Here is a 25,475-nt window from a genome sequence, read left to right on the forward strand (position 1 = left end):
GTATAAGAACTCAGAGACTTGGCAGAGAGGATAGTCTCCAGCCTTGCCTCCAGCGGAGCCTTAGCTAGAGTCCCGGGCTCTCTGTCTGGTATGGCTGCTCTAATTAAGCAACCTTCTTGCTCTCCAATTTCCAAGTAAACACATTTGCAGAAATATCACGTTAACTTCCATAATCTAACAGGATTTGGCAATGCCACTGCATTATCTTGAAGTGGGAGTTTTTACATCCCAGTGTCATTATTTCCCACGGGAACACGACCCTAATGAGACACAACTGACGGGACTAATCGAGCTGAGGGCCTCCCCTGGGGGTCCGTGAACCAGAGAGCTGAGGATCAGAGCTAATCCAACCTAAACACAAACCCCTCTGTAAAAAAAAAAAAAAAAAAATCACTTAAAAACAATCAAGTCCATAAAGCCATTCCTAGCTGCTTCTAATCTCTTTCCCCATCACTGATAATCTAAACTACGCAACTTTGAACTCAGTCATGTACATTGTATATTGGTTACAGTTAGAGCCCTTGGTCGAAAAATCAGTTCTGCAAAACTTGACCAGAGACTGCTCAAGTGTTTTCTAGGATTATTTTAAGCACATAATAGATGCTCAAATCCTTAATCGGCTCATGTATCCAAAGAGTTAATTAGCATGCTTATTGGATACAGACTCGAGTTGATGTCTTAATGTTTCCTACACTCAAATGTATTTTCTGGTTTTAAAAAATCCTTTAACATGTCATTTTACTGATGAGACCCAATGACTCAGCTATGAAAATAATCCACCTGCCAATGCAGGAGACCCAGGTTTGAGCCCTGTTCCAGGAAGATCCCCTGGAGAAGGTAAAGGCAACCCACTCCAGTATTCTTGCCTGGGAAATCCTGTGGACAGAAAAGCCTGGAGGGCTATGGAGTGAAGCGAGTCAGACATGACTTAGCAACTAAATAACAAAAAGTAAACCCAAACATTTTGTTCCGAAATTACATGGTTTGGGAACAGGAAAAAACTAATAGCCACAAGAGGGTAAATGCCATGATAACTTTATGTGCTTGGGTAGAATAAATTTAGAGCCTAGATAAGTCACACAAACTGTGAAATCTTAACTACTGGTAAAAGATATGCTCTATCGTATGTCAGATTACAACACTGAGCGAACGTGTCCTTTAAGCTGCCAAAGGCATTCATTCAGTATTTCATCAAGTTCAGGGACTTGGCTCAAAGCACAATGGGGTAGAATCTCTAGAGACAGAGACTGTGATTAAGATGAAAGAAATTCTACAAGGAAGGAAAGCTCTCCATGCATGAACCAATTCTGTGCATAATATGATAATATAAAGTCAATTGTTTGAGACAGATCAAGGGCAATGGCAACTCAGAAAACCACTGCGGTCACGGTGGATGCTGGCATTACCTAACTACTTGTCTTGAGTTTGTATCTGTTTAAATTTATAGCCTTCCTTACTTAGATCCCAGATCTGGAAATTCAGGCTCATCTGTAGACACCTCCAGGATGATGAAAGGGCCCAGGCTTTGAAGTCAGACAAACCTGGGCTCTCACGTGTGTTAACTTTTCGACTCTGGGCAAGTGGACTAAATCCCAGAGCTTCATTCAGTTCTCTCTGTAAAACAGACACCCACACGCTACAAAGTGGCTTTGAGCATTAGAGCTATATGTACATAAAGTGTGTAGGACTGTGCTGAATATACAGTAAATCCTCCAACTGTCATTTAATACAAGGTTAAAGTGGAAAGATGCTGCTTAGGTAAAACCATGGAAAACAGCTGTACGCAGGTAGGGGTGGGGTCCAGGACAAATATTATTCCCACCCCATCTTTCTCTTTCCCATATTATGATACTTAAGCCTCCATATACTTTCAGGAATAATGGTAGATCAGATTTATAACTCACATCTACCATATTCATTTACTTATTTAATATTAAACTCATCCTCCATGCCAATGATTTTTCAAAAGTCAGTGTTAAAAAAATCACTTTCTACAATTCAGGAGTGACTTCTGGGATCCATTCTCTTGTGCAAAAATCCTTTCACTAGAGACTTCCGTTAAAACTGGGATTCTATGCAATCAGACACACTTCCCTCAGCTTAAGGGTCATCCAACAGTTGACGAGTCCAGCTTCTTGGGAAGCTGGCTCTTTCTCTGGTTTTATGGTAGAAGGACTAACTACCCGCTCAACTGTGGAGGCCTCTGAGCTCCTGAGGATCCGTCCAAATGGGTCTGTACCATGACTTGTGTTGAGACACTGGTTTCCATGGCAGCCCTTCAAGCCTTAATGCACATCTCATTAACATGCAAGTTCTGAATCAGGAGGGCTGGGCAGAGCCCCAAGACAATACAAGCTCCCAGATGATGCCTGTGCCAATTTCCAGACCACACCGGGAGGAACAAGGATCTACAGGGCCAAGACAGCAGGATTCACACACCAATCAGCACCCAGCGTCCCTCCATCCTCGAGGTTCAAAATAGGGACAGCAGCTGCCAACTGACTGTCTCCAGGAAGTTACTGAACTATGGAAGTTGTATGAAGTCAGTGAAGTACACTTAGAACTCTGAGAGCAAAACCAAAGAGACAGTATTCACAGGGACCATTTTCTCCAGCTGAAAACACCCTCCCATTCCTCCAAGCTCTTTTCTCCTAGGGAGATATCCTTTTGTTAGCTCTCATAAGCCGTTTCTTTGAGTAGCCATTAATGAAAATACATCAAGACACTGCTCATGACTCCTGTAGAGTCTCAGTGCAGGAAAAAACACCACACTGTTTTTAAAAGTTTCCGGGTGGGGGGGAATGATAGTAACAGCATAACAAACGAAATCAGCTTAGAACGCTAATCAGGCACTCATGGTTTCTGAAAATTGGACATGCATTCTGTAACTGTCATTGACTTATGGGAAGCCTTTCAGGGACCAAATAATGAGCAAACCATCTCAGGGACACATTCCATGTTAAATCAGAGGTTTTATGCTGTGGTGATAGGGGGAAATGTGTCCTAAGAAACAGTGTGGATAAAACACAGGGCTGGAGCCAGGCAGAATCCTGAAGCCGGCACCACCAGGTCAGGTCCCCCAGCTGGGTAGACCTTGCTTACCCTGTTAACTTCTCCAGGTCTTTACAGTCAACAGAACCACACTCCAGTCCTCCCTAACAACTGGCATTTCTGTTCAATGGTTACCGCCCATGGCTCAGAGAATCCCTTCCCAAGGATTCACGGGACTGTTGTCTCCCTTAAGTGATCATTGTCATTCTGTTGCCAACAGATTTCTAAACTGGGGTCTGCGACATAACTGGTGGTGCTTTTGTGCCTCTAAACTGACCAGCCCTGAACCACTTACATCCGGGCCTTACAGCACATGCAGCTTTTCACAGCTGAGACCGTCAGGAGCCATCCGCTACGGCATCATTAGGGCGACCTCCTTCTCTTTCCAGTTCCCTTTTGAGGATTACCCTGTTATCCTGTACTGCCCAGGATCGATTCTGGCACCTAGACAGTGCAGGATTCCCCTAGATGGAGTCTGCTGGGAGTGTGTGATCCCTGGACCTCGAACAGTATACCTTTACAATGCAGGCAACTCACAAGTCTTTGGCTGCGTGCCTCCTTCCCGTGAAGGCACGGGGACAGTGCGCCTGTAGTCACCTATGGTGACAACGAACCGCCCCTCAGTTCAGAGAGCGGCACGCAGGGAACCCCGATTCCCCTCGCTGAGAATCAGAACCACCCGGGGGCAGTTTTCATATCAGACGCCCCGGCTCTCATCACAGTTGCTTTTAACAAGCACCCAGGCGATCTGCGGACCGAATTTTCAGGTAGATGGATCCTCTTCCGTGGTTCCACGATCTTGACGCTTTTGGCTTTTACGAACAACCTTATCGACCGCCCGCCCAGAGGCCGTGACAAAGTTACACTCTGTCCCGGCAAAAGGTCAACACACAGCCAAGGACTGAGGATTTCCTTGTTGACTTTATGCTCAAAACAAAACGCAAGCACAACCGCTCATCTTCGCTATGCCGCGCCGCTCACCCCACAGTCCCATCCCCTTTCTTCCTGGAACTGGCAACCTTTTCTCCAACCACCACGCCAGCATCCCGGGGAGCGGAAAACCACCGCCCTCTGCTTCTGAGGGCACGAACTCCAGGTGCGGACACTCAGTTGCCCACGGTTGCTCCGGCTCAGAAACCACACACACAAGGAAAACAAAAAGAGTTTGCACCAGGGAGGACGGAGTACCCCCGCGGGGGCCGCGGTCCCCGAGCGAGCCTCCAAGCCCCTCCTGCGGGCGCCGCCTCCCCGACCAGCCCGGGGGCGCGCGAGCCGGGTCAGCCGAGCCCCGGGGCTTACCTGAAGCACGTGGTGAGCTCCCCCGAAGGCTTCAGACACGGATACTTGGTAGTGGCGATGTTGTTTTCGGAGCAGATTTCTCTGAAAAAGTTAGGGGAACTTGGTTGGCCGCTCCGCGCGAGAGCGGAGGGCAGTGCGCGCGGGCACCCGCGTCCCGCGCGCCGAGACGGCGCCGGTCCCCAAGCGCGGACGCGGAGAGGACCCCGAGGTCAGGGCCCGGCGAGGGTCCCACGCAGCGAATCCGGCCCCCAAGGGAAGAGGTGCAGAAGCGGGGCACTGACGGCGGCAGGAGGGCGGCGCGCGGTGTCACCAAGCCCCGAGCCACGGATGCGAGAGCCCGGGGTGTGCGCGCGGAAGAGGCTCCTGCCCCGGAGTCTGCGAAGCTTTCCTTCGCCTCGGAGGGGTGAGCGCCCGGGAAAACCGAGAGCGCGCGGGGCACCAGCGGGATAGGGTGGGGAGAGGGTACCGCCTGCGCCCCGAGAGCCGGCGCGCACGCAGCAGGGACCCGCAGCGCGAACCTGTCGCCGTCGCCCGGCTCCTCGCGGTAGCTCCACGCGTGTCCCAGCGCCAGAAGCAGCAGCAGCGGACCCAGGCTCCTGCCCAGCCGGCCCCTAGCCGCCCCTGCCCGGCTCGGAGGCGGCGGCACCATCGGGGACGCTCGCGGCTTCTTGGCGGCGCCGACTGCCTCTCCAGCCCTGCGCCCGGCTTCTCCGCGCGCGCCGCCGCCTGCCTGTCCCCGGCGGGGGGCGCCCGAGGCCGGGGGCGTCGGAGCCACCTGCGCGGCTCGGGGCGGCTTCGGGGTCGAGCTCGGGGCTGGGGCGCAAGCCGGGCAGAGGGGCAGGGCCCGCGGGGGTCCAGGCGGTGTCGGTGCCGAGGCTCACGCTTGACAGACGGACGCGCTGCGCTCGGCTCAGGGCGGCACCCTCCCCACCGGCCCCTTCCTCCGCTGGGCGCCGTGCGCGGCGTGCGGAGCGCGGGCGGCCGCTGGCATTTTACCCCGGGGTCGCGGAGCCGGGGCGGGGGAGGAGGCGGGGGGCAGAAGGCTTAACACGCCTCCTTCCCGTGGTGGGCTGGCTTCCAAGGACGCGGGTCAGGCCCATGTTTTGCCTCCCGCCCCTCGAGCGTCTACACTGCCCGTCCCCCAACCCCCATCTCCTTCGTAGAAGGGAGGACGCAGGAGGTGAAGGCGGCCCCAGACCTGAAACTAGAGCGTGTCTGTCTCCAGTCCCTTAGCCCTCCGGTCAAACAAGCAATGAGCTCTGGTCAGCCCTTTCCGAGGGCTGGGAAACATGACCAGCCCAAGTTCGATGCATGAAGCAGGGCTCTCCAAGCCGGTGCTCTGGGACAACCCAGAGGGATGGGTGGGGTGGGAGGGGGCTCCGGACGGGGAACACAAGTAGACCCGTGGGTGATTCATGTCGATGTATGGCAGAAACCGCCACAATATTGTAAAGTAATTAGCCTCCAATTAAATAAATTAATTTTAAAAAACCCTCTTGCTTTAATGCTGTGTCACACCACGCACACAGGTGAGAGCTGGAAACTCCTCGAAGGTCAGATGAGACACTGAAGGGGCCTGCGGCCAGCTGGTTAACAAGGCTGTTAAGGGGTCTCCTGAAACCCCCGGGCTGCCGGGCCGTTAATCGGGTCAGCTGGTGGTGACCCACGTGTAACTCGTAAGCCTCTGCATCTTCACACTTGGTTGCCCATTCGGCGTTTCCGTGCCTGTCTGTTAAAGAGTAACTCCTGACATAAACGTGCCTCCCTGAGCGAGCCACAGTGGTCGTGGCTCAGAAACGAGCTGCCAGAGCTCGAGGTTGTAATGCCCAGCCTCTAACAAGCCTGTGGTTTCTGCAGCTTTTCCCGAGGAGATGAAAAGACAGCTTGTTCACAAGTTACTAGGGTGCTCATGGGTTAGGTGAGCAGGCATTTTGGTTCAAAATATTCTGGGCCACCGAGAATCATCCTGCGTGTCACCTGCATCTTGACATTTTTTAAAGCAGTGGTATCCTCATTGTTCTGTAGAATGTTTTTATATTTTCCAAAGGTTTTTCACATTTATGACTTTATTTGATACCATATCCCTTGAAAGTAGGAGTCCGACTTCAGCGAGGTGGGTTTTCCTACAAAACTTACACAGGCATGGCAGAGTACAAATCAGACTTGATATGAAATCACACAAAAGAAGTGAATTTTCACATGGTCAGGAGACATTTCAGAAACTTGTAAAACCTGACAGTGACCATCATAAAGTCAGAAAGAAAAAAACTGGATTCAAACCCAGGATGCCTGGCTTCCAAGGTCAGTGACCTTGGGCAAGTGACCTTTCTGAAACTTAGTTTTCTCATCTGTAAAATGGAGAAAACTCCCTATACGTGTTTAATAGTAATGAATAAGGTAATGCATATGACACATTTTCACAGTGGCTGGTATATATATATATTGAGTGCTCAGGAGAATTAACTGTTATTATTTTGAACCTAAATGATTATATTACACAGGATTTTCAGTTTTAACTTTTTAACTTTCTGCTTTTAGATAGTTTATTTCACAACAGCTGTTTGAGTTCCTAAAGAGATACCCCTCTAAGCACCTGAAAAAGAAACCCATCTTAGAGGCTATAAAATTTGTGTCACTTTAGAGGCCCTTCTTAGGAAGATCTATTCTTCATACCTATTACTCTATTTTTACATCTGACGGTCTTTTTTCTCCTCTTATTTTGCTTTTCTACTGTTGTAATTGTGGGTATCTACAAGTCATCAGTTATCTCATTAAATAGTTTATAAGCCACATATGGGGACAGGGAGCTTTCCCGAGACAATAATTCAGGCTGTAGATGATAAAAGCAAAGTCAAATCTGTTGATTTGGGAGGAGTCGGTTTGGGAGTCAAGGAGCTGACTTTGAGGCCGGGTTATTTTCAGCCCCTCCACCGAGCCCGGATGAGAAGAGGTATCCAAGGATGTGCTGGGGTCCAGCAAACAGGCCAGGTTTGCCTGGGGAGGAAGCCCTGAGGCTGGGTGGCCAGAGGGCATGTCTGAAAGAGGGCAGCTGGGGTAGAGACCTTTTGAAAACCTTTGCCTGGAGACCTGGTGTTTAAATCCACTGGCAGCTATGGACCGCACAGGACATTTCCTGGGGAGCTGGGCTGGAAAGCACAGCAGAGTGGAAAGAGATGTGATTGTCCTGTATGCATTCTGGTCCCCTGAAAAGTTATACACGCCCGTTAAAAACAAAGCCTGTGTTAGCTCAGGCTGCAGCCTGCATGGGAGACGTCAGACTGCAGCTGAGTGTGGCAGGGACCTCCAGGGGCTTGGGCTTTTCTCTCCTGATACCCTAACTCATCTCCCCCACTGATGTGCCCCATTCTCTCACTTCTGAAACACGGGCTGAGAGGACGCACCTCCTGCCTCTCTCATGGGAGTGTTATAAAGATTAATGATGTGGACCTCAGTGCTCCTCAAGGGAGGCTCTGTACGACTGTTAACTTTTCAGCATACCACTCTCCGTGATGTTTTCCATATAGACCTGTCAGCTTCCCTGAAACACAGCAGAGAGCAGATAGTTATATAATTCACCGTGTCCTAGGGATGCGAGGCTGTGCCAAGGGCTTTGATATAGACTGTGCTGTAAATTCCACCTCCTGGTGGACCAGCTATGGTTAAGAGCTTCTGAGTGTTGTCTGGGGGAGGGGCTGACTGGCTGGAGAATACAGGGGCCAGCATACACAAGCAAAGTGAAGCAAGAAAAGAAAAAAACTAGGCCACTTGGCAGAGTATCCTTTGAAATAAGAACCATGGCTTCTTCCACTCATTTTTAAACATTTTTAACTTTCATTTTTTCAACTGAGGCAAATGGACATATAATGCATTAGTTTCAGGTGTAGAGCATGATTCAGTATGTTGTCTATAGCAAAATGATAACCGCAAAAAGTCCGGTTAACATCCATCACCACACAAAGGTACCATTTTTTTTTTCTTGTGATGAGAACTTTTAAGATCTACTCTCTTTAATCTAGCTGTCAAATGGGCATGGCAACCCACTCCAGTATTCTTGCCCGGGAAACCCCATGGACAGAGGAGCCTGGCGGACTACAGTCCATGGAGTTGCAAAAGAGTCGGACATAACTTACTAAGAACAACAAATGGTATGGAGCAGATTAGATAAAGCAATTAGGGCAAAGGGGAAAATCAGGGGAGGGCAATAAAATGAAGCTGAAGTGAAGTTAGTTTGCAGGATTGTGTAATTCCTACTCATTTAAAGCAGGACTTCAGTGATGATCCAGTGGTTAATAATCCTCCTTACAACGCCGGAGACACAGGTTCCATCCCTGGTTGGGGATCTGAGAGCCTGCAAGACTCAGCTAGAGAGAGCATGCTGCCGTCTATAGAGACCACGTGTTGGACCTCAACCAAGAGAAGCCCATGTGCCAAAACTAAGACCCAATGCAGCCAAAAATAAATATTAAAAACAAAAAATAGAGCGAATCACAAACCAGTTCTCAGAGTCTCAAATTTCAATTCAGGATAATTACCTGATCAGTTACAAGATTCAAGGTAGCCATCATGGAAAAACCTATAAATGGCTTAAACAAAGATTCACAGACTTTTCCTGCTGGCCTCCCTGGAAGATAGCAATAGTCATCGAAAGGTATTTTCAAAGAAGCAAGACCCGGCAAGCACTGGGCAGCGTGCATGCAGACCTGCTAGGGACACGCATATGAACACATACCCTGAGAATAAACAGGTTGCCCTGGTACTTTTCCTTCAGTTTCCGTTTTGACTGACATATGGCCAGGTCTGCTTAGGGAATCTGGGTTACCCCTTGAGGAGTATCAAAGCGCCCCAGTCTCCGAGCCATTGTGAGGACATGCTCAAGGCAAGAAGCCTCAAACATGTTCACACAGCCAAAGGGCTTTCAAGCCCTGGTTTTGGGGTGTGTACACCATCTTTGCAACTAGTCTGCCTTCGTTTTAACTTGTCCAAATTCTGAAAGTATTATTCAAGCTATGGATCTATGGAATTTTCTCCCAAGACAGGAAGAAACATCTGATTCCTATGTCTGTGACAGAATCACACAATTTTTGCCAAACTCTGAAATAAAGGTAATGTTAAAAGATTGGGTAGCCTTATATGCCTATAGGTGGCTAAAAGAAAAGTGGGCAAAATCTTTTTAAACAGAGAGAAACTTGTTGTTACTTGGTTGAATGTCTCAAAAAGATACAGAAAAATTGTTTATGTGATTTGGATATCATGTTCATGAGAGTTCTAATATACACACACACACACACTCACTCACTCACTCACTCACTCACTCTCTCTCCCTCTGAGTGTCTGGGGTTTCTTCCAAAGAAGTTTGTCTAGACTATAGGAGTTGGCCGTCTCCTTGGCCAGTCACAGCTGCAGGATCAAACCTGGGGTTTCTAGGAGGAGAAGAATGTTCTAGCTCCATTCAATTCTGCAGCTCCTTGTGGGGAAAATGGGGAAGGCAGGACATGCGGCTAGGAGGACCCCATCTCTTGTGGTCCCCAGAGGCATGAACAAGGATGAAGGGTCCAGCATTAGAGGAACAGCCACCAGCCCCTCGCTATGAGGTCTCTGCTGGAGAACATGGCATGAGAATTAACCCGGGATTTGTGAACTGACTCCTTGGAGTATCAGCCATTCCTACAAACTTCTCTGCTTTATTTTCGTAGTGCTAACTCTCTTTGTATCCCATACCACTGTAGGAGTAAGGTACTTATTTAGTATTTATAGAGAACTGGAAGATAGCTCAGTAATATAGCATCAATTCAATTTGATAGGTAATAACCATGTTGGCTTTAATAGAAGTTTTCTGATTTGAGCCAAGGTATCTTTTATGGTGGAATAAATATAATTGCATTACCCATGCTAGCAGATCGTGGTACTTACTATAATAAAAAATAATTTTTTCCTCCAGGTATGAGGTTGACTTTACCTCCCTCCTTTTAAAAAATGGCCTTAGAGGAAATTCCCTGACAGTCCAGTGGTTAAGGCTTTCCAGGTGGCTCAGTGGTAAAGAATCTGTCTACCAATCCAGGAGATGCAAGAGTCTCAGGTTCAATCCCTGGGTTGGGGAGATCCCTTGGATAAGGAAATGCCAACCCACTCCAGTATTCTTCTCTGGGAAATCTCATGGACAAAGGAGCCTGGTGGGCTACAGTCATGGGATCACATACAGTTAGACATGACTGAGCATGCACTCACATGCACACCAGTGGTTAAGACTGCTTCCACTGCAGGGGCACAGGTTTGATTCCTGGTCAGGGAACTAAAATCCTGCATGCCTTGCAGCAACCCCCCCAAAAAAATACACTTAGAGAAATAGCACTGGGAAGAGGAAGGAGTTAGACTTAAAAATCAGATTTATCTAGATCTGAAATCCAGCTCTAAAACTAAAACCTTCATGATCCTGAACAATTTTCTGGGATTCAGTTTATCCATAAATAATTAGAAACAACAACCTCCAAGTCACAGCATCATTGAAGAGAGTAAATGAGATCTATAACATGCCTGTTGCATCAGAGATAATCAATGAAAGCAAACATAATTTTAATTATCTTTGAAAATTTGAGTGCAGCTATGATGGGTCATCTGCCCAGTCACATTTAACTTACTTTCCATAAAAGATACTTTGTGAAATGGACAGATGGCTAGCAGTAGAGACATCCTTTCATAGCACAGACTAAACTAAGCAGTAGGATTCATATTGCTGTCACTACCATTGGGCTTTAAGTAAACATTAGGAGGTGAGGAAGGCCCTGGGTAAGTCAAGCCACTAACAGTTGTTAGAAATTAGAATGGACATACTTCCCCTTAGAAAATAGTTGTGTTTCTGAATACTGTGCCTGTCTGACGTTTATATATTTTAAAGCAAATCATGGTGTAAATGTACTCCAGGAACTGGCTAGTTAAAACCCAGCTGTGGTCGGTTCCAGAGTGGTGTGAAGAGTCTCTTCAACTCTATGCATCGGTGCGACCGCATTGTTTTCTGTTGAGCCGTTCTAACTGGGTCAGGCTGGGAACATTTGCAACAGAGTAAAGGGCCCCTGCCTAAGGAGACGGCAGTCTCCTGGGTGGGCAGTTTTGTTTAAAGAAAATGAGGCAGTCCATATGGTGCCTAAAAATCTTAGCATTCTAGTTAGAGGTTGTTAGATTCTAACAGAACATGGGATACATCTGTTAACCAAGATGGAGGCCTCTTCATGATATAATACCAAAGAAGACACATTCCTGCATGCTTTTAATGGACAATGATCATTTTCCAATAATTTGGCACAAAGAATAACAACAAATACTGAGCACTTGATACATGCATGTATTTTTAAAAGCACTTTAAAAGTATTATCCAGTGGTTAGGACTCCAGGCTTCCATTGCAGGGGGCACAGGTTTGACCCCTGGTGGGGAACTAAGACCCTGCATGGGGCACAGCATGGCCAGAAAAAAGAGAAAGAAAGAAAGCCTACAAGTATTATCTCATCTAATCCTTATTGTGACCCTCTGTCACGGATTCTATTATCATCTGCTTTTTATGGGTGAGAAGCTGAGATACTTTTTTTGTTAGTATTTATTTATTTCTTTGGCTGTGCTGGGTCTTGGTTGTGGCAAGCGGGATCTTTAGTTGCAGCATGTGGGATCTAGTTCCCCGACCAGGGATCAAACCTGGGCCCCCTACACTGGGGGTATGGCGTCTTAGCCACAGGACCCCCAGGGAAGTCCCTGAAGAGAGATGTTAATTCACTGGCCTAAAGGACCAAGTTGTGAGCAATGAGCTGGGTTTGAGTTGGGGCATTTTTAGCCCCAGGGTCTGTGCTCTTAACGCTGCACCAAACTGCCCTTTGGAAAAGCAAAGATCTGGGCAGTTTTCTCCTAAGAGACAGACTACATCTGGGATGTTTGCTCAGGGATGTCATTAAAGCCACAGAAGGCCCCAAGTGCACCGTGATAATCAGTGTCCCTGAGACTCTATCACGGTTTGTGCTCAGGCACGATCCTTCCTCCACGGCTCTGTGTCAACCAGCTGACCCCGTAAGGCCTCACCTGAGTGTACTCGCTGACCGCTCTCCTTGCAGCAACACGGGCTTTATCCGCTGGACACACCCACCCCTGTGGAGCCGGACGGTCCGCTGATTCATGTGAGGATGGGAATGCTGACCTGAGAAGACTGAGATCCGGTTTCAAAACCCTTGGAGCTCTGGCTTGTTTGCAAACCGTCCGTCCCATTCTAGCCCTGGACCTGAGACAGGTCTTTATCAAACCTAGAACTCTCATGGAACTCAGCTATCAGGAAAACACGCCGGAGCTGGGGGAAGCTTATTTTTGTAGTCACCACAGAGAAATACCTAGGCAAAACGTCTCGCAAACCTCTAAGTCTGGCATAGTCCCATGGAAACACCTTCCACCTGGAAACTGACTCTTTGAGATCCAGAAATAGTGGAAGGTAAACAGTGGCAACCAAGGTTTGCTCACGAAAGTTGGAAGAATTCTGGTCTTGATCTTTCTCTCAGCTTCTCTCCCTCTCCCTACTCCTTACCACCCCAACTCCTCCCACCCCCGCCACACACACACAGTCCTCAGAGGTTGTCAGCTTATAGATATTTCAGATTAGCACAGGCTTGCATTCTTCCACCCTAATCTTTACCAACAACTCGGAATCCTGAAGGAATGTCAGGTAAAACGAGCTGCTTTGGTTTAGGTTCATGGAATCCACATACATCCCTTGGGGTCTGGGGTATAGCAGGGTAATTGTTTATCTTCCTTCTGCCTGATGGGTGATGTTTGGACCTGAGTGTACTTTTAGTGTCATTTCTTTGGTTTGATCGCTGATGACTGCACTGATAATTCATTGGGAAGGGAGTTGAGAGCTTTCAGACCGTCTCTCAGCTCCAGCGTTTATCTGCAGGATATTATTATGAGCCTGAAAGTTATGTGTATGCAGCCTGCCATGTATCTGGCTCTCGAGTCCTCTCGTCCTGATACGAGACTCATGGGCCTGACCCCTCACATGGGTAACCCACCGTTAAAGCCCCTCGAGACCCACCTGAAGCCAACTGCCTCTCTGGCCGTGTGCGTCCTCCTTGGCCAGCCGTCCCTGGTCTCCTTGGGGTCCTTTTCTCTCCTGTCTCTGTTTGCCTTCTGCTTCAGTTTTCTCTCCCATCGATCATGTTCCTGCAGTTCCTCCCTTGGTCAGATTCCATCCCCTCGCCCACCAGCCTTCCCCTTCTGTCCCCTGCTTGACTCTCTGTTACTTTCCTTCTGCTCCTCTGCTCATCCATGCTTTTTTTTTTTTTAAGATTTTTTAATGTGGACCATTCTAAAGTCTTTTTATTGAATTTGTGACAATATTGCTTCTATTCTACATTTTGGTTTCTTGGCCACGAGACGTGTGGAATCTTAGTTCCCAACCAGGGATCAAAGCCACACGCCCTAGGCTGGAGGGTGAACGCGCCGTCCGATGAGCCACTGGACCACCAGGAAGCCCCTCTGCTCTCGCTTCAGGTGTGTCCTCCCCAAGTACACAAGTGTAAGACAGCTTCCCTGCCCAACCCTACTGCTCCCACAAAGTCATCGTTCCTCAACTGGGGTGGGGATGGGGGGGTCAGTTTTGTCACCGAGCAGAAATCTGACACTTTAGGGGACACTTTAGGCATCTCAGCTGGGGGCCAAGGTGCTCTGGCATCTGGTGGGCAGAGACCAGGATGCTATTCAAGCTCCTATAGCGCACAGGGCAGCCCCCTCCTCCCGTCACGCAGCAAGGAATTGTCTGGCTCAAGATGTCAGTGGTGTCAAGGCTGGGAAATCCCGCCCTAAACAGACCTGCATCCACCTCCCACTCTCATGTCCTTTATCACCTGTCTCTAAACCCCGGGTGCTGCCCCTCTCCTGCCCCCAGCCTGCCCCTGAGTCCAGCTCCCACCCGCTCGTCACTTCTTCCTTGCGACCGCAGCCGTCTCCCTGGCTGCGTCTCCCTTATGCCTTTAGATGCGGTCGGGTCTCACCGCTTAGACGCCCTGGCTCCTCCTGCCCTTGCGTTCCTATCTTAGCGTGGCAGTTACCTTCTCTCCGAGCTGTCCTGTGGTGACGAGAGGAACGGTGAAAATATTTTTCTTAGAATACTGTTATCTTTCCAGTTTTCCCAGACCCCGCAGCCCTGAAGGTTCTGGTTCCAGAGCCTCTCGAGTGTATAAGATGGCCTCTCTGACTCTCCCACTCCTGCCTGCCTCCCTCAGCTCACCTGCTGTGGCCGCACATGTTGTTCTGGACCTTTCTTTCCCAAAGTGATGTTTATGTGTTGTTACACTGGCGTGGCGTGGCATGGCATGATTGTACCTGCTCTTCTGCTGTAAGAGAAGGGAGAAATACCTTCCCTACCTTCTTTCATGGAAAAAAAAAAAAATTATTCTTTTTTTTTTTTTGCTGTATTTGCTGTTTGACAGGGGCTTCCCTGGTGGCTCAGTCAGTAAATAATCTTCCTGCAATGCAGGAGACCCAGGTTCGATCCCTGGATGGGGAAGATCCCCTGGAGAAGGAAATGGCAACCCACTCCAGTATTCTCACCTGGAGAATCCCATGGACAGAGAAACCTGGCGGGCTACAGTCCAGGGGGTCACAAAGGACACGACGCAGTGACTAACCCACCAAGGCAATACATACAATTACAACGCTGGGTGTGTTAGCAACTAAAATGAAGAAGACAACCACCTTCCCCAGGGACCCCCAGCTCCGAGCGGGAGGGAGCGAGATGGCCAACCACACCTCAGGCGGGCGCTGCTCTCAGAGGCGAGGGGCGGCCAGGGCAGAAGGAGAGAGCAGCTCGTAGGCATTCCTGTGGGTGTGATGAGACGTGACCGCAGACAGGTATTATCTTGTCGTCCTAGCAGTCGGAAGCCCCACCCCAGTCTCACTGCGCTGAAATCACAGTGTCAGCAGAGCTTCGTTTCTTCTGCAGGACCTGGAAGCAGGATTGCTAGAGTTTCCCTTTCTTTGAAGACTCCAGCATAGAGCGTGTTGATTAAGTTCTTGCTGGAACCAACCCTGGATGAAGGAATGGTGGGCCTGGTGGGACTTCCCTGGCGGTCCACTGGTGAAGAATCCGTCTTCCAATGGACGGGGCGGGAGTTCGATCCCTGGTCAGGGAAACTAAGATCCCACACGCCAGGGGGCAACAAAGCCCAACAACTAGAGAAAGCTACTCAGCACAGTGAAAACCCAAGACAGCCGGAAGAGAGAGGACTGATAGGCAACCCTCTCAGAGAGAACGCAGCAAAGCCAGCACCGAGGAATCAGAGGCCGCTGATTTCCAGCTTGTTGCCAGCGATCCTCAAACCTAAGCTCCCTCCTTTATAGATGAGTGATCCGTGAAGCAGCTAGGGTCCCGCGTCGTGGACCCCAAGGTATTAGTAGCTCAGTGGAAATCACCACAAAAAGCCAGGCAAACCACGTAGCATCCCCTCCCTACTCCCAGCACCAAAGCCCAACGCTCTGGAGAAGACCACCATTAACTGGAGACTCGGACATTTGACCCCAACATACAAAACGCCTGTGACTCTTTCAGGAGCTCCCATAGCGTGGGGTGACCGCACCGTGCCTCTGTATTTATTTATTTCTCACTTATTACAAAAACACCATCCACATTCAAACCTCTCTCAAAGGAAAGGGTCAGGAGGCAAGTGGTTCCAACCGCCTCCACTTAACAGCCCCTTTCTACAAAAACGGTTTTCTTTCTCTTCAGGCCAAGCTGTTCTCCACACAATGAATGAACTGGAGCAGACTGAGCTGTGTCCTCCACTAGCAAGCTTTTCACCCTTCAGAAGGTATTAGGCCTTGTCTCAGGAAATCAGGACATTTTTGAAAAGTTGGGAAGTGGCCGCAGCTCAACAATAGGTGGCCTCCACAACATGAGGAAGTTTGCAGCCTGTGGTAATGATTTTTGAGGCTAGCTTTATTTTTCTTTTGCCCTGAATTCCCTGAAATCTTAGGTCAAGGTTAAGAAAACAGAGCAGCAGTTTGGGGGATTGAAGGAAAACAGTTAGACTGAACAGAAGCCTCCAAAATGCTATCATTCCTGGGTGAGGGGGACTTTGGTACAGAAAACTTGGATGTCAAGGAAGAGTTTGTTTCCCCTGAGATTAAGCTGAGACCAAAACAATTCAAAACCCCCTTCCCTGAGAAGTGTCACCTTATATTTTCCCACGAGATGGGCTTTTTCCCCTTGGCTGGGGCTGGGGGTGGGTGGGGATGTCCCTGAAAGGGCCATAATCCTGTTTGTGTGATATCACCATCTGTTGCCAGGCTGGGGTGCCAGTGCCAGAGTAGGGATCATATGCACAGTCTTCACGACACTGTGAAATTCATGTGCTCCTAGTGAGAACACGGGCCTCCAGGCGTCCCTCTCGAGGTTAAGCTTGTGCCCCATCTTCTTTCTATAACAGTCCTGACAATCCTTTATCGACTATTCCTTCTGTCCCAAGCACTGTTCTAAGTGATTTTCTGAGGTGATGTCATCCAGTCCCCCAGCAAGCCTGCCGGGTAAATATAGTTATCCCCATTTTACAGATGAGGAAAACTGAGGCATGGACAGGCCGATTGTGCAACCAGGGTCCCTGGCTAGTACGCAGTGGCCTGAAATCTGATGCAGGCTGTCTGGTCTGGGAGACCACACACTTAGCCACCAGGGACCGGCTCGGCTCTTATCTGAAAAGGCTGTTTTGCACAGGGAGTCACTACCCAGGCCACCCTCCCTACAGGAAGCTCATTTGGGTCTGTCACCATCGGTTCCCTGACGGGGCTGGTCTCCGTTAACAGCCTGAGTCACCCAGCCGGAGAGCTTGGGCTTTGCTGGCAAACAAGGTCTGGGGTTCCCTTAAAGAAAGAGGAAGTGAATCTAAAGTTCATTCCACCCTGTCCTGCGATAAGTTCTTGCCATTTATGATTAGTTGGCCAAGTGGGTGATTTATGGAAGCACGTTTCCAAGAGTGGTCCCCGCGTGAGCCAAAAGTTCTGCTGAGCTCTGTGGCCACAGACCGTGCGTAATTCCCAGCAGCCACCTGCAAATTCATAACGAGTCAATGGGGACCTCAGCGAGCAAATGGTTAGTTAGCACAATCAGAGAAACCTCAGGCACCCCGGGGGGAGGGGCGGGAACAGGAGCAGACGGACGTGCAAACAAAAGGAGGACTTTTTACTACATTGTTTGCAGGAAAAGAATTCAGAGCCACTTAGGATTTGGCTAGAGCCTCGAGCCCAAGCTTCAGGATCGAAGACAAGGAAACTTGTAAATCTCTAAATATTTCACTTCGGCCTCATACTTGACACGTTCCTAACAAATGGTTGTTGAATAAGAAAAGATTTATCATTGCATTTTTCACATAGAATGAACTTCTCCTATTTATTAAACAATTCTGCCATACTGAAGGAAAGGATTCTAGTATCTTCATTTCACATGTCGCTATGGCGCCATTTGCAAAGTTTTATCATCAACATCATAGCAGTGAGTAATATCAGCGGCTCTGGGTTCAAAACCTGAGAGCTGGCATCCAGCGTCCAAACCAGCCTGTCTCACCCCACCCACATCCACTGCCCCCTCAGCGGGGCTGGAGGCTACAGCGTAGATCAGAAGCCTCGTGGGGCCCACGGTTATTTGACTTTCCCCTTCTTTTTTATCAGGTGGTGCTAGTGGTGAAGAACACGCCTGCCAATGCGGGAGACACAAGAGACAGAGGTTCCATCCCTGGGTCGGGAAGACCCCCTGGAGGAGGGCATGGCAACCCACTCCAATATTCTCGCCTGGAGAATCCCATGGACAGAGGAGCCTGGCGGGCTACAGTCCACGGGGTCGCAAAGAGTCAGACAAGACTGAGCGACCAACACCTCTTTTCTGTCAACCCAGCTTCTGAGGATTTCCAGCCGTAGCTGGCTTTCCTGAGCAAAAGCACAAACAGCAGGGGAATGACTGAATGTGTAGGAGCCCTAAGACAAAGGACTTAGCAGAACCCCAGAGAGAGAACTAGCTTGGAGACGGAAAGCTGGCCCCCGCCCCAGCAGGGCTGAGCGGGGTGGGCAGAGGGCTGGAGTCCAGGCCTCTGTTAGCAGATGACTGTGGGCTTCTAGACCCTGTAGATACTGGTTCTGGGGCTCCCCGGGTGGTGTCCAGGGACCAAGACTCCTCGCTCCCAAGGCAGGGGGCCTGGGTTCTCTTCCTGGTCAGGGAACTGGACCCCACATGCTACTAGTATGAGTTCCAATGCTGCAACTGAGAGGTCCTGCAGCTGCTGCAAAGCCCTGGCACAGCCAATAGATAAGTTAACTGAAGAAACGGGGAACTTAGATCCCAGTTCCCCCTGAAGTTCTTCTCTGCCTAGCAACTGCACCGCAGCATCACCGCCTGCAGGCGGGGAAGGAGACAGAAGGAACGTTCCATCAGAAGCCTTCCCGATGGCGCCGTGGGGCTGGGAGGCCGAGTGGGAGAGGAGGTTGGAAGTTCCCGTTTAAAGAGATGTTGTGACTGTTGGAGGTGGCCTGGCCCCTGCTGGGAGGTTATTGTAACCACGGGGAGGTCTGCCAGAGGCGATGGTGAGCCTCCGCGGGCTGGGGTGGGGACAGGACCCTGCAGCCTCGCGTGGAGACCTCCCCCTGCAGGCATGTGGGAGGCTGGGACCTCCCATCTCAGTATGAAAGCAACAAACGTTTTACGAGTCTCAAAAAGGAACAGCGACATCCCCCATCCCCCAGGGCCAACAAACCAGGGAGACTGAGTGGAAACGGCTTTGTCATTTCCCTCCATGAAACATTAGCAAAAAGCCTTGTAAAAAAAATTTGAACAGCGAGGGGAGTTGGGAAGCCATTCTTCCCCATCCCTTGCTTTCCCCATAGAGGAACGCCATCCGAATGGTTTTCTGACACCTCATATAATTCAGTCACGGGGTGGGGGTGGGGGGGCAGCTGCTTGGTGGTATTTTGTTTGGGTTTATTTTGCTTTGGGGGGAAGTGTCCCTGTACATCGATCAGACGCTTTAGGAACAAGGCAGGGAGAGAGGCGGTGGTCCCCACAGCTACACACGGCTGCAGGGTGAGGTCACTGTGCTCTAAACTCAGAAGGCGTGTTTTGGACACAGTTGCAGCTGGCCAAGGTTGTTTCTACTTACTCATCTTCCTCTAGGCTCCCAAAATGTTTTCCTGGAATATGCTCCTGGGGGTGGGGGTGGGGGGAGTGTTATTTATAATCTCACATAATCCTCCTTCTCATACAAAAGCATCCAGTGGTGCTTTCCATGGGAAGAATAACAGCTCATGTGAGCTGGAAGGAATGCAAGGGAGGCACTTGGAACTCTTGACACCTCCAACCTGCGTCCAATTTAGAAGAGTCTTGGCCTCTTGGGGCTGAGAAACCACCGCCCCTGACTCAGACTTGTCTGGACCTTGAGTGGGGACATCACAGGCAGTCTGCCCAAGATGATGACAAGGATGAGGGTCTGACCAGATGCGGTCCTGTTTGTTCCATCTTGGGTCCCTGACTTGACTGCTCCTGGGACTAAAGTGAAAAGTGAAAGCATTAGTCGCTCAGTCATGTCTGACTCTTTATGACACTATGGACTGTAGCCCACCAGGCTCCTCTGTCCATGAGATTCTCAGGCAAGAATACTGGAGTGGGTTGTCATGCCTTCCTCCAGGGAATCTTCTCAACTCAGGGATCGAACCCGGGTCTCCTGCATTGCAGGTAGATTCTTTACCCTCTGAGCTACCCCTTGAATCAATGATATATTCTGGAATAGGCATCAGCTGGAAACACAGCTGCAGCATGTCTTCAAAAGAGACAGAGGAGACAACTTAAGGATGTTATTTAAAATAACTGGAATAAACCAAACTTAGGAAGAGGACAGGTTTTGGAAGCACCCCCTGGGTTTCCAGCCACACTGTACCTTATAAGCTGGGATCAGAGTCAAGTTACTTAACCTTGCTAGTCCTCAGCTTCCTTATCTTTAAACTAGAGATGATGACAATTCTCGTTACAAAGTGTAATGTGAGGTTAAAAGTGAAAGTGTTAGTCGCTCAGTTGTTTCTGACTCTGCGACCCCGTGGACCGAGCTTCTCAGGCTCCTCTGTCCATGGGTTTCTCCAGGCAAGAATACTGGAGTGGGCTGCCATTCCCTTCTGCAGGAGATCTTCCCAACCCAGGGATCAAACCTGGGTCTCCTGCACCGCAGGCAGATTCTTTAATGTCTGAGCCCCCAGGGAAGCCGATACATAAAAGTCCTACAGAAGATGGAGTACTGGACCCAGCAAGCATACTGTGTACATGATCCTGTGAGTACACACTTAGCGACTGTAGAAATCATAAATAAACATTCTCATTTTATCAGACCCTCAGGATCAGAAGAAAGCACCTAGTTATCTGTCTCAGATTTCCCTCCTGTGAAACGAAGTGCCTACCCCAGAGGACAGGAGCAATGAGTAACATTTAGGTGGTGCTTAAAATTCTACTGAGGGGCGTATTGTTGATACAAAATGTCATTCTGCTGTCCCTCATCAGTCCTAATGTAAAGAAAAATGATCTTAACCTGTTTAAGTATCCTGGTTGAAGTTGCTCTAGGAGTATTCCATAAATCATTCCACCAGTGGGTTTGTTTTACATGCTACAAGCTCTTCATACTGCTACGGATATTCTATAAGCACAGTTGGTTGAAGAAAGCATGTTGGTTACAGACAATGTCTGTGTGTAATTGATTTATTACACAACAACCAATAAATCAGTGAGCTTTGGGGTTTACATAAGTGCTTTCTGAAAGATCCTAGTGGCCAATGATGACTTATCAAGAATGATGAGGAGAGCAAATATGAAGGAAACCACATTGCGCTGCTCTCCTTAGTGAGTCAAGACATTGCCAGTTGGCCTCCAGCTGGAATACACTGGGCAGACTTTTCTAATCAACGCACATTCTGGGAACTATCTTCTACTTTGGCTCCTCTGCATCTGAGATACACTCGATTAGCCAAACTGCGGACCATGTGTGGAATTAGAAAAATTTGTCCTTTCTAGTCATATCGACCTATATCACACACTACTGTTACTGGGTCATATCACTCGTGTTGAAATCCAGAGAAATCTGGGAAATTCCCAGAAAACAGAAGTTAACTAAGGAGGTGTCCTTGCTAAAGTTATGAGCGCTGTACGTAGAAATGCTGTGCCTCGAGAATGCTCACATGATACTCTTTAAAGAATATATGTTGGGCAGTGATCAAAGGGGAAGTTCCCATTATTCTATTCATTAATGCCATCCCACAATTGCAGAAAGATGTTTTTATTATGTATTCACTGTTTCCAGCCAAGCAATGGGAACAAATACTCACATGGGGTATTTCAATTACTCAGGGCTTTAACTTTCCATTCCCTGGTGTTATGGGTTGAATTGTATCCTCAAAAAAGTATGCTGAGAGGACTTCCCTGGCGGTCCAGGGGTTAAGACTTCGATATTCCACTGCAGGGGGCGTGAGTTCCATCTGTGGTCACAGACGAAGATCCCACAGGCCACGTGGTACAGTCAAAAAAAAAAAAAAAATGTTGAAATCCCAACCCCAGCACCTCAGATGTGACCTTACTTGGAAACAGGGTCATTGCAGATGTAATTAATTAAGATGTAGTCATACTGGAGTAACATGGGCCCTTAATCCAGTATGACTGCTGTCCTTATAAGGAGGAGAAAAGTGAAATGAAAGTGTTAGTGTCTCAGTTGTCTGACTCTTTGTGAACCCTCCCACCCCCGCCCCCAGTAGCCTGCCAGGCTCCTCTGTCCGAGGAATTCTCCAGGCCAGAATACTGGAGTGGGTTGCCATGCCCTCCTCCAGGGGATCTTCCCAACCCAGGGATCGAACTCGGGTCTCCCACATTGCAGGCGGATTCTTTACCATCTGAGCCACCAGGGACGCCCTAAGACAGACAAGAAAAGATGGCTGTGTGACATGTGATGGAGGCAGTAACTGTAGCGATTCATCTACAAGCCAAGGAATGCCAAGGATTGCTGGGAAACGCCAGAAGCCAGAGAGGCAAGGAGGATCCTCTCCTTCCGGTTTCACAGGGAACGTGGCCCTGCCAACAATTTTATTTTGGACTTCCAGCCCCCAGAACGACGACACAATAAATTTCTGTTGTTTTAAGACACCTCGTTGGTAGTACTTTCTTAAGGCAGCCCTAGAAAGTGAAGACACCTGGCTTGTATGTCTCCCTTAACAATATTTGATGTCAGTGTGTAATATTTGATGCCAACCTTTTTGACATCAACAATATTTGATGTCAATCTTTATATACCACAAATTGATCCCTTTATATACTACAAATTGGATCTTCCCCACCCAGGGATCAAACTCGAGTTTCCTGTATTTCCTGCATTGCAGACAGGTTCTTTACCCACTGAGCCATCGGGGAAGCCCTGTATAAAGGGATAGTTAGGTTAAACCTTTGGAACTTAATCCTTAAAGCATTTTCACCAGCTAGTACTTCAAGCCTCATCCATATCCTAGTATTGCCGCACCCTAAGTGGTCGACGTGGCTCCTCAGAACTCCTTCTGTGATTTAAAGCCTTAATGCGCCTCTTTGCCTAGGTACACAATCACCAAATGAAATACATATCCTACCGTCAGTCGTTAGAAGAAAATCACTAGACAGTATCAGCAGGAAAGCGTATGTTAATATTAGTTCCAGGATAATAAATAAACCAGGTATGAACTTCCAAGGAATTATTGTGAATGTTGTTGGTGCACGTGAAGTTTGGCTCCCGCCGCTAGCCTTGCTAGAAATAGCTGAGTTGTTTCAAGCACTATGTCAACTAGTGAAGTCGTACAAAACCAGAATTTGACTGATATCAGGGATACAGTCCTTTTGAACCTGTTTTTCAAAGATGTGCATTATAACTAGCGCAGAAAACACCATCTTAGGAGGACTGACGATGAAGATAAAAATAGTTTAAACAAGTGATTGGATAGAGAATTGCTATGTGCTGGAATATTTGACTGCTATCAGCGTTTTGTTTGCAAAGCATATTTAATGACATGGGAAATACTTAACATATATTTTGGTGAAAAATGTCAGGATGAGAAATTCAGATACAGTTTGATACCAATTACGTAAATTCTGTGCATAGAAAAGTGTTAACAGAGACAACTGGGTGGGATTTCAAGTGATTTTTATTCTTTTTACTACTTTCCAAATTCTCAACATAGGCAAAAGTTAATTCTCTTATCCCAAAGCAATTTAATGCTAAAAAATGCACCAAAACATTATTTTCTGTGGATTATAATATTGTGGATGATTTTTTCTTTATTTTCATCTTTTGTACTTTTCATATATTCTCAAATAAATATTTTTTATTAATTTCACAATTGAACAAATTAAACAAAAATTATATGGTTATTGATGATCTAGTCAGAAAGGGTGTCCACAAGGTGTCAGAGCTACTTTAAAATGACCCATGAAACTACTGAACTACTGAGATGGTGTCATAGGGAGCTACCATAATGTCTGTTGTAGATTAAATTATGGTTCCCAACTTCCACACTATTTGTCGTCGGACTTTGCAGTTCTTCCCCCTGAGGACAGAGAACATAACTTCCACTCCACTGTTACCAGCCCAAGCCTTGTGACTCGCTCTGGCCACTGGGATGTAGGCAGAAATTACAGTAGTGCCGCTTTCGAGCCCCGATCTTAAGGGGCATCACATTTCTGCTTCCCCGTCTTGCACATCTGTCAGCACTAGGAGAACATCCTCCCCAAAGTAGCTGCTCCTTCAGCCCAAGTGAAAGAACACGCATGAAGCAAAGCCCAGGCCGAAGCAGCCAAGTTAGGCAAGACCCAGCGCCCCAAGAAGAACCACCCAACTGGGCAAACTAAACCAGCACGTCTATCAACCTGCAGACTCAAGTGAGAGTGTCAGTCACTCAGTCGTGTCCAGCTCTTTGTGACCCCATGGACTGTAGCCGGCCAGGCTCCTCTGTCCATGGAATTCTCCAGGCAAGAACACTAGAGTGGGTAGCCATTCTCTCCTCCAGGGGATCTTCCTGACTCAGGAATTGAATCCAGGTCTCCTGCATTGCAGACAGATTCTTTATAATCTGGACCACCACAGAAGCCCATAGACTCAAGATCATGAAAGCAAATGCCTACTGAATTTTGGAATGATGTATGCAGCAAAGACTAACTGATATGCAGCAAAGACTAACTGATAAAACCTCATGGACAAAAACACCAGAAATGTTATGGATGAACATATGATATTGCCTTGAATGACCAATGCCTCAGTATGAGGACTGACAAAGTGTCAACCCAGTATTGATAAAAGTCCCTTTCACTGTAGTTTAAGAATAGAAATGGCCCTGAATCTTGTTAAGGTAGATTTTGTGTGTATGTATGTAGGTTTCTAATGTATGTCTATAGGTACATATGTACATATATATAGTAAAATTACCGAATGCAATAATATACCAGCTCTGGGAGTTCGTGATAGACAGGGAAGCCTGGTGTGCTGCAGTGCATGGGGTTGCAAAGAGTCGGACACGACTGAGCGACTGAACTGATGATATACCACTGTGTTCATGTTTAGTTGTCTTCTCTAGTTTTTATTTAAACCCATTAAATATACATTTTTCACTTTGACATATTCTGGTTTCCCCTGAAGAATGGTAGTTGGAGTTATAATCTTCAATGTTTATTTACCAACTTAAAAAATTCTAAGACTATTAATCATACTGCACTTGTCTTTGGTAGGCAGATTGGAATTATTCTTCCTTTTGGAGCAAGTTTTCTCAACCTTGACACTATTTACTTTTTTTAAAAAAAAATAGGGGGGTTGGGATTTAAATCCACCTGCCAATGCAGAGGACACAGCTTCAATCCCTGGTCCGGGAAGATCCCACAGGCTACGGGGCAGCTAAGCTGCTCACCACGACTACAGAGCCCAAGCTCTGGGGCCCACCTGCTGAAACTACTGAAGCCCCCGAGCTCCTGAGCCCCTGAGCCCCCAAGCTCCGCAACAGGAGAAGCCACCGCAGTGGGAAGCCCCTGCTCACCGCAAGTAGAGAGAGCCTGCGTGTAGCAATGAGGACCCAGCAGAGTCCAAAA

General features: G+C 48.1%; 1 protein-coding gene across 9 annotated transcripts in view; it reads right to left on the reverse strand.

Annotated features, from left to right (window-relative positions):
- CCBE1 (collagen and calcium binding EGF domains 1) overlaps positions 1 to 25,475 on the reverse strand; it is a 401,394-nt gene that overhangs the window by 212,871 nt on the left and 163,048 nt on the right. For 4 of the 9 annotated variants that reach the window (XM_081563021.1, XM_081563025.1, XM_081563024.1 and 1 more), the window contains one exon: positions 4,351 to 4,431. The exons of 4 other annotated variants lie outside the window; for them this stretch is intronic. In XM_081563021.1, coding sequence (XP_081419147.1) covers positions 4,351 to 4,431 — 81 coding nt within the window. Of the gene's footprint in view, positions 1 to 4,350; positions 4,432 to 4,868; positions 5,530 to 25,475 lie in introns of those variants that run through there. One more of the 9 variants, XM_081563023.1, reaches the window with a different exon arrangement.

Source organism: Giraffa tippelskirchi, chromosome 14 (assembly GCF_054371585.1).
Source record: "Giraffa tippelskirchi isolate mGirTip1 chromosome 14, T2T-mGirTip1v1.2.pri, whole genome shotgun sequence".
Taxonomy (NCBI): domain Eukaryota; kingdom Metazoa; phylum Chordata; class Mammalia; order Artiodactyla; family Giraffidae; genus Giraffa; species Giraffa tippelskirchi.